This window comes from Pristiophorus japonicus, chromosome 13 (genome assembly GCF_044704955.1).
Source record: "Pristiophorus japonicus isolate sPriJap1 chromosome 13, sPriJap1.hap1, whole genome shotgun sequence".
Classification (NCBI taxonomy): domain Eukaryota; kingdom Metazoa; phylum Chordata; class Chondrichthyes; family Pristiophoridae; genus Pristiophorus; species Pristiophorus japonicus.
In genome coordinates this window covers 61,795,254-61,804,846 of record NC_091989.1, presented here as the reverse complement: position 1 = coordinate 61,804,846, position 9,593 = coordinate 61,795,254, and the positions used below count along the sequence as shown (strand labels likewise).

Genomic DNA, 9,593 nt, shown 5'->3' with positions numbered 1-9,593 from the left:
TTCATTGCTGGTAATCACTGATGATCACATCTGTGCAGTGCATTAAGTGGTGGGCCTCTTCAACTGTGTGGTTTTTTGTGATTCTGTGAATAATTCATATTATGAAAGAGAGGGGGGAAATGCTATTTTCTGTCTCTTTACTCTGACAAAAAAAATTCCCTGAAAATTGCATGATTGGGAAGATAGTCTGCATTCAAATAATTTAATTCATGACAAAACCTAATTACTGTCAGGTAATACCCTGTCAGCTTTAATGCGTTTCATCAGTCATAATGAAAAGAGGAGCATTTTATGACCCATCTAATTATCATTACATTTTGTTGGGGGGGGGGGGTGGTGGGCGGGAAAGAAAGAATGGCAGGGAGCTAAATGTTAACTATTGATTCGATTTTTTTCCCCCTCTTTCTTTTCAAATGTGGTTGTGGCATATTATTCACCTAAATCTTCTCCCGAGATAGTGAAAGAACAATATATAATCGGGATTTGGGCAGTTTGTCACTGAGGTGTGAAAAAGTGGTTAAATGTCTGCAGCTCGCTGGTGTTATTAGGAATCTACTGCCACGGTCTAAATAGAGTACTAATTACTGGGAAATGATGTCACTGTAGGCAGAAGAATAATCCTATCATTTAATTAGTTGAATGATTTAAACAAAGATTTGCGTAGATGCACTAATCAGTTGCCATGAATTACAGAGCAGTCATTGCGAGCGAGGGATAGCAGATCATAGTTTAAAAAAAAAATCTCATCTCCTTGAAGATAATTAATTTAATTGTTCTCATTAGCTGTTCCATTTGTTTTGATTTTATTTCCTTTCTCTTCCTGCCTCTGTGTGTGTGTATATTGGCTAACAAAAGACATTGATATTTCAGAGCAGTAGTAGCGAGATAAACGGGAGAGAGGGCTTTTTTATGCAACGGGGAAAGCACAACTCGGCTCTGCTACACTTTTTTTTGTCAAACGGTTAAATCAATAGGAAAGGTCTCCTTAATCCGCAGTCTCTGGTACTGGACGCACTCAAGAGGTTGGTTCTGGTTGTTTTGCCTTTCTATCAGGAAATTGTGTGTGCATGAGACTGAATGCGTATGGTTCTGTCTGCACCCAAAGCTTGCGGCTGGTTGTAAATTTCACCATGGGGAAATTGGCCATTGAGGCATGATCCAGAGCTGTTGCTGGACTCGAGTCGTCAGCAAGTGTGTGTGGTAAATATCCAGAGTATGGGGAGCGCTGCCGTGGTGGTTTGACGATGTATGTGTGTGTGTGTGTGTATTCGCAGCCGCGCTTCCTCGCTAATAATTGAATGACCTTTTACTGCATTGTGTCTCGCTGGCGAAGGATTGAATTTGCAGATGATGAGGCTGAATTCGTTTAGGACAATTCTCATAAACTGATAGGTAAGTTGTCCTCAATCAGTCCGCGCAGGGAAAGGTTACGCCGCAGATACCCAGACTGAACACCTGTAGCGGAGTTGCGACCAACTCAATTACTGGCGGCTCCTTGAGGACCTCATTATCTTAAACTTTACCATACAAGTGCATTTCGGCCCTTCATTGTTTTCTGACCTTGCTCTGGAAGGAAGTACACGCTGTATTCTGAGTGAGTTTCTGTTCATGTTTAATAGGGACGGTAAGTGAATAAGTATTCTGTGCCTATTTTACAGCCATATATATATATTTCTGATTTTGAACTTGCTGCTTTCCATGTAGTCACTGCGCTGGTTGTGGAGTAGTTTATAAATATATCAACTGAGTCCTGTGCAGCTCCGAGTTCCTTGGTAAGTTGACGATTTGTACACTTGGCTACATTTTCGAGGGTTCTTGCTGATAATTTAAAGTTATACCGGGGCGCTCGCCACTGCAAAGCGGCAGTAGGAGAGGGTGGATTATAAGATTATAGCGGAGGGTTTTTTCCTTCCCAAAAAAAAGCATGTGGCTCTGTCATTCGCACAGCCGCCGCATGCATACAACTCGGGTCTGTCTGTAAGTACCAGCCTGACGATAAAACGCTTGTGCAGCGTGTGTCTTGTCTGCGCTTTGTCAGTCTCGACAATGGGCTGCCTCGGTGTGTGTGTGAGCGCCGCCGCCACTTAACCCTGCAAGGGGAGAATTTGCTTGTTTGGGGAGAGATTGCCAAGGGCCTTGCCGTCAAACTGATGCAGGAAAAGGCGAAAAGTTTTGGTAAGGGCAATAAATGCGATTCTCAATTTTTAATTTTCCCTTTTTTTCGCGATCCGATTCAAAAACACGACGGAGTTCTTCCAAAGAGCTTTTAGCGAAGCGCGAGTCTGTTTTATATTCGATTTGCAGCATGACGCTTTCTGCTACTTCCATTAATTGCTTTTTTAGTGCTTTTTGAAGGATGTCCTTTTGTCAATTAATGTTGTCAGGTTTTAAATGGATACCTTCGCATTACTCAGCGCGGTTCTTGAAGAAAAGACATTAGCACCTAGATTGAGCATGTTAACGGTGAAAGTGGGTTTTTCTCTCTTTTTGTTTTGTATGCTGGCTGCATCAGAAATTGGGCTTGCAGTTGCAAATCTCTCATTGGCCTTTGCCAAGCACCAGCACTTTGCTGCCATGGGAACAGTAATTAAACTGATAAGAGTGGAAAAATGTCAGTATCTCTCAGCCTTGCAGCTGCATTTGAAGAGAGAGAATCAAATTGGTTCCCAGCTCCACTGCTTAAAAAGCTTTTCCAATCCCCGAGAACTGGGGACATTTATTTGCATTGTAGTCTCGGAGGGTTACAGCCCGCAGGGACGCTCCGAGCCACTGAACGAGAGAAACGGCTTTGAAAGCTTGATCCCAGCTTTCAGTTTAAAAAAAAAAAAAAAATCTTTTGTTTGCCATTCCTCAATGATCCGATGACTGTTGGCAAAATTATGTTTTAATTTGCCTCAGTATTCCCCCCCCCCCCCCCCCAGCTGTGGGACCCACACTCTCATATCTATCTATCCAACCCCCCTCCCCTGGCACAAACTGATAACTGATTGGAAACCTCTCTGCAACACAGTATATTCTGAGGGAAATTTTTATAAAAACTCTCTTGCTATCCGGGGGGCTGGTAATGAGTTTCAGCACTTTTTTCCCAATATATTTCGCTCCTGTTGTTAACTATTGAGGCTGTGTGACTGTGGTTCAATGGCACTGGGATAAAATGAGAGAATAGAGGAAATCAACCGTGGGCTCTGTCACAATGGAATCCAAGCAATTTAAGTGACCACAGTTTAAATGGAATAAAGTGGCTCTAACCATTGCTAAATGTAACACTGTGTGGGCTGTGCCTAACCCCTCTTTATTTATAAATTGTGGTTTCTGTCAAATGGTTGTGTGTGTGTGTGAAAAGCTATTGAAAGGAGGAAGCACAGTGCAGTAATTGCAGTCTTGATCTTGAAATTCTCCTTTTTACTAATGGCTCTTTAGAGCTATTTTTTCTGCAATATAATGGACTTCTCTTTAGCACGCCTGTAACATCTCAAAATGCGAGCTGGGGAGGGTATTTTCTACTGAGGCAAGAGGTTAGTCCATTAAATCATATGCCTCCAAAAAGGATTTTCAGCTCAAAACGTATTGAACTGTAATAATGGCTGGAAGGAGAGCTATCCAAGTCTCTAATATTATAAAGACGAAGGGGAACTGTGCTTTAATAACAGTACCGAATGCAATGAAGCAGTGAATGTGAAAGTTTGCTTGTTGTAAAACAGATTGAGTGACACGGTGCTGCAGTAAGTCAGTTATTCCCCTGAGCAAAGGTGAAGGATTCGAGTCCCGGTGCTACCTCAATTCGGATCGGGTGCATTTGAGCCGTTTGTGTCCTATAGGTAACGCTACACCGCTGAAATCGGCCCTTCCCAGGAAGGTAGGGTAGTGTTGGCACCCCGTCACCGTCCAGCTCACCCCCTTGAATCCACCTCCTGCCAGGCCATCACTGCCCTGATGCTGGCTGTGAAAGAAGTCTGCCTCACGAGTGGAGCTCTCGCACTCTCCCCAGCTCCAGAATCGGAGAGGACTGAAACTGACCAGTAGACAAAGCAGTACTTTGTCGTCATTTTCCCCCACTTAATACAGAACATTTGAGTCTAGCTAGAAATTAAATATTCAATTGATTAACTTAAAGCTAGAGATTTAATAGACTGCAGTATTATTTAAAACACACACATACATAAACTGAAGAATCTGCCAGTAACTAGTCTGTTTTCTGTGCTGTTTTTGGTCCTCCCCCCCCCCCCCCCTTCCCCCTTCCCCCTTTCCAGGTATACAAATGCTCTCAGCCCAGCCAGACACCAAGCCGAAGGGTTGTGCTGGCTGCAACCGGAAGATTAAAGATCGCTACCTCCTCAAGGCGCTGGATAAGTACTGGCATGAGGACTGCTTGAAATGTGCCTGCTGTGACTGCCGACTGGGCGAGGTGGGCTCCACCCTTTACACCAAGGCCAACCTCATCCTGTGTCGCCGAGATTATCTGAGGTACCACTTTACTCATTTGTGGCGGCAGCCATGGGGGGGATTGGGGGGAAAGGAAAGACATTTGCCTGTTGGCTGGACAATTAAATGGCCCTCTTTTTTTTTAATTAATGTTAAGTGTTTGTAGGGACTTTCAGAATATTGACGTTCAACAGAAGTACAGGTGTCCTTCATGAAGGGTTTTTTGTCTTTGGAATGATGTAAGCCTTGTGAGTGAAGAGAAACTTGTTTCGCCTTGTTTTTCTCCTTGAAATTAAGCCTGCATGGCTAATAAACCGCTATCTCTGTAATCCTCCCCTTGCTAACTTTACCCATTTAAAAAAAACTAGACTATTAAAATAATCTTCAGTATATCTGCCAGTGGTTTCACTGGTCTGTATTAAGTAAAGACCCGTCAGTGCTTGGCAGGTGCCATGTTGGCTGAGGGAGTTAAAATTACAACCTTGAATTCAGTGTGTCAGCAACAGATTGTTTATTTTTTCGGGTAATTTTTTTTAAGAATTCTAGGTCATTGCTTCTCGCAGTGCTCAATCTACGCAGTCTTGTGTTTAGTTTTTCACAAAGTAACCTTGGCTACTCGAACTTTTTAATTGATTTTTAGACACTCAGAAAATGCTGCAGCAGGGCTTAGCTGCTCGCTTTACCTGCAAGCTGCTGCAGTGCCCTCTAGAGGACGTTCGGCCTTCAGACAGCTGGAAGAAAACAGCATGGAAATGTGTTGGGTCATTTACCAGAGGGCCACCATTTGTGCTCTTGTTATAGTCTCCTGACACTTGACATATTGAAGTACAGAGTGCTATTTTTCCTGGGGAATGGGGGAGTGTGTAACATGATTCGTGGTTTATATATTACACAAATAATGATTTATAACATCGCAACGGTGTGACGTTCTGCTGGTAGCTGTCGTGTTAAAAAGCACATTTGTGCAGAATGATTGCTTCCCCCCCCCCCCCCCCCCTCGCCTCTGGACTGAAAACATTGCAGCAACTAATCGTATGGAATTGTTTATTTTGACATTTTTCCCTCAATGCCTTCCATATTTTTTTCAAACTAATTGATAGCCAAGATGCATGAGAAAAATGTCAAGACGTCTTGAATTGGTTTTAGAGCCATTTGACCATTATAGGCTGAACGTCGGATTCCATCACGATTCATCCCGTCTGCGGCATTAATGCTTTGCGTTTTGCAACTTCTTCCGTCTTTGTTCCTTCCCCCCCCCCCCCATAGCGAAGCTGGACTCTTCACATTCACATCTAAACTTCGAGTTAGGGGAGTGGCCTGGGCAACCCATGGTGCCTAATAAGGATGCCATTCGATCTGATGAAGTGCAAGGGAGGGACCCCTTGGCTACTTACCCCCCTCTTCTCTCTCTCTCTCCCCCCCACCCTACAATAGCTGTGATGTAGCTATTCTCCACCCCATAATATCAGAATATTTTAACCTGTAATAAAAACCGAAACTGCTGGAACTACTCTGCTGGTCAGGCAACATCTATGGAGAGAGAGAGAGGAACAAAGTTGGCATTTCAGGCTGATGACCTTTTGTCAGATCTTCTGATGAAAGGTCAACGACCTGAAACGTTATCTTGGTTTCGCTCTCCACAGATGCTGCCTGAGCTGCTGAGTAGTTCCAGCAACTTGTGTTTATTTTGGATTTCCAGCATCTGCAGTATTTTGCTTTTTTAAATTTTAGCCAGTGCCTTTGGCTGCAAATGTGGGTGGAACTACAGCAGAACAACCAGTGAGCAGATAGTTAGTAGGGGGAGCGATGGATGTTTGATGGTGTGGGTGGGGGATCTGAAAAATGTATGTTTTCTTGTATTGCAGCTAAAGGTCACCTCTCTCAATGCATACTGGTACCAGTATGCATTATTACTGTGCAAATTGTCTCTCTCTCCAATATGAGAAATAGCCCCTGTAATCCTCTAAGATATCGGTGAATGAATGCATCGCTAAATGTTTCTCAACTGGCTTCCACTGTATAATATTTTTCCCATGGCTTCCTCGGTTATATTTTGTTAGTAGTTATGGTATAACTGATGAAAGTATGTGGGTAATTATCTAAGATAACTGGGTAGATCCTATCTCCTCCCAGTGTTGGAGCAATTGCTCAATATTTCAGGGATGCTTTTTTGTTGGTTCAAGTACATGTTAACTTGCTTTTCAATCAAGCAGCTCCTCTGATGCATCATTCATTCACATTTCAAGGTTGTGTATTGATCCAACACCTTTTTACCATAGAGATGTGTCTTAAGCTTGCAGTATTCTGTCCTTTACCAAGCTCAAGTCTTTAGTATTGTTTTTAATTTGTGTTCTGTCTCAAAATTGACCACTTAAGTTGCTGGAAATATGAACCTCTCACTGAAAATGACCAACATATCTGAATGTATGATGGGCCCTTTGTAATTCCCAGCACTGTCTGTGATTAGGTTGGGTTTAGCTTTCAGAATCAATTTGGATACTCCAAATTTTCTACTTCAATCTCTGGTGCTAGTTTTAACCCATGTTCCTTTTTGTAGGCAAAGCCACTACATTTTCAACGCCAAGAAAATTAAGTAGGGATCAGATGGGTCTGACTGTAAATGTCCACTGAAGTGGTTGGTTCAGTGCTGTTCCACCATTACAGTACCAGGCATCAAATGAATTTTTAAAGCTATTGTGGCTCCAATCACAGCTATGTGCAAGCATTGAGGAACATTTTTCTTAAAGAGTCACATGTAGCATAATCTGGTGTGTTTGAATTGAATAAATTAACTGGAGCTGACCCAATTCAAGTTACTTCAGATTTAGTTTGGCTCTGGTAATTAAGGCTACACGACAGAGAATGGGGATATTTTTGGCTGTGTGTAAGTTAGACAGAGTAAATATTTCACACTACCTTTAGTATAGGAATCCTAAGTAAATTATTTTCAAATGCTAATTGAAGTAAAACATTTTTATTATCGAGCCCAGTTTTCCACCAAGTGTGGCAACCATTCTATTCAACTTACCCTTGTGTGTTCTGCAGTATCTTGCTGTATACTGAAAATAGTATAACATTAAAACTATAAATATTCACGTTACATTTGTAATGAAGTCATCCTGGAAGAAATCTCTCAATCTGCCAAATTTTGAAATTGGAATCTTTGCTTTCAAAATGGATGCCTGTTACTTGAGGTCATGTCACTCGCATCTCAAATGTTCTGCAGTGATCAATTCCGCATACTTTATCTGAGCTTAAAATATTTTTTTTTCAAATGTGCTTTTCCCTTCTACCCCACCCTTAATTACTGAATTTAAAACCAGAACTTTAAATGGCGTTTCACTCTTTCTAGCAGAAAAGCATTGGGAGGGACAAGTGACCATAGAGTAGGATCTCTTTAATTTTCCAAGGGGGAAGAATTTTGCATCAGTAAGCTTGCATTGCACTGAATTCCACACAAGTTTTCCCTTTTACCATAAGTCAGTATTTAGTAATGCTTTCTTCACAGCACACTTGGTTAAACATGCCCATGGTGCTTTAACTAAATTCACAGTGTAAAAGTCATCTTCCTTGGTGAGCTAAGTAAAAGGAAATGTTTTAACATGCAGCATCACATAATTAAATGATCATACTTCAAATTCAGCCTACTTCACTTCCACCTCCCTCAGTTTATACTGCCGTTAGTGTTTGCATAGGAAGACCTCATTCATCTTTAATCTGAATGGCATGCATTACATGAAGTGCATGCATGTCATATGCTCAGTACAGCTACGTCAAGTACAGATTTGCGTCATATGATTGGCACTGTGAATATCGGAGTTAACTGGATAACACACACCATAAGCTCATTTCTGTTCTCAACCACTGATGCAGGGAGAAGTGAAGGCAGTCTAAAGAGAATACATCTGAATTTGTTGACTCTACACTTCTGGGATAGTGTAGTTTGAAGCTGTATAACACCATACTTTTTGCTTGCTTAAAATCAGAGGTTGGCATTTCAAATTCCCAAAATGGCTGAAGCCACTCTGTATTGTTTGGGATAGCTGCTCATTCCATTTATCTCCAAATTGATGCTTGCTCCTTCCCCACCCAAAGCCACTTTAAAACCTACCCCCAAAGATTGGATGTGACCAATCTGTTTTCACTGGCATTATTGACTTTCCTGATCGGATTGAAATGTGGGCAACACAGTGACCAGATTAAATTAAATTCAAAACTTTTCATTACCTTCGAAGTGAAATGCGTGTAAACCTGGGTTGTGTCTGGAGGTAGTTCATTTGGTGCTTGCCATCTGCTTCAATAAATAAACATATTAAGATTGTAGAAAGGGAAATGGTCTGTGTTGTAAATGTAGCTCCATATTGAGGTTTTATAAATAGAAATATGTAACTATTCCCTCTAGGTATTGCTCATTTACTTTCTCCTCCCACCGGATCCCAACCCAAACACCACTGAACTAGCAGCGTTGGCCATGTTGACCAAAGGGAAAAGGCTGGATTAGAATTGATTGCTCCCAGTTTAAGAGCTAGCAGTGACAGTGGGTTGACTGGGTGCTTCTTGTGCTGTAATCTTTGATTCTATGGTGGACTGCTTCACTTCACCCTGTGCCACTGATCAGATGACCAGGCTAAACTTGAGTGAGATTTGCTATTTAATTTCCTCCAGGAGTGTTGGCTTAACATTGAACAAAGCAAGCAAGAGTGTTTGAGACTAGGGCTGACTCATGACCTTTTAGGTTGAGAGTTAAGTGTTGAATCACTTGAGCTGTTGGATTTTAGTCTACACTGGTCTGCTCCTTCCTTGACTGGAGATCTTTTAGTTATGAAGTTTATGACAACACTTGGAAAATAAATGATTGAAGGCAACTGTGTCTACACATATTGAGAAAGTCATCATCCCCTACCCACCCCCGGCCAACCCATCTAGCATTGCAAATTTGCAGCTCCTCTCCAACCTCCCTTTCCTCTTGCGTTCTTGAATATGTTGTCTCCTCTCCATCTATGCCCTTCTCGTAACTCCATGTTTAAACTTCTACACCCTGCCACAGTGCACAAACAGTCCTATTCCCCAAGTCACGAATGACATCCTTTGCAACTGTGACCATGGTGCAGTTTCCCTTCTCACTCTTTGATACAGCCGACCACACATTCTTCCTTCTTCCAAAACCTCTC

At 42.0% G+C, this 9,593-nt stretch overlaps 1 protein-coding gene across 6 annotated transcripts in view; it reads left to right on the top strand.

Annotated features, from left to right (window-relative positions):
* The first annotated feature begins 1,316 nt into the window (after nt 1–1,316).
* Nucleotides 1,317–9,593, top strand: part of lmo3 (LIM domain only 3) — an 80,276-nt gene continuing 71,999 nt past the window's right edge. The window contains exons 1-2 of one of the 6 annotated variants that reach the window (XM_070896672.1): nt 1,317–1,392; nt 4,251–4,464. In XM_070896672.1, the coding sequence (XP_070752773.1) occupies nt 4,259–4,464 (206 nt within the window). In that variant the 5' untranslated portion in view covers nt 1,317–1,392; nt 4,251–4,258. Of the gene's footprint in view, nt 1,393–1,575; nt 1,625–1,951; nt 1,978–2,000; nt 2,176–3,756; nt 3,819–4,250; nt 4,465–9,593 lie in introns of those variants that run through there. The other 5 variants (XM_070896673.1, XM_070896671.1, XM_070896674.1 and 2 more) reach the window with 5 other exon arrangements.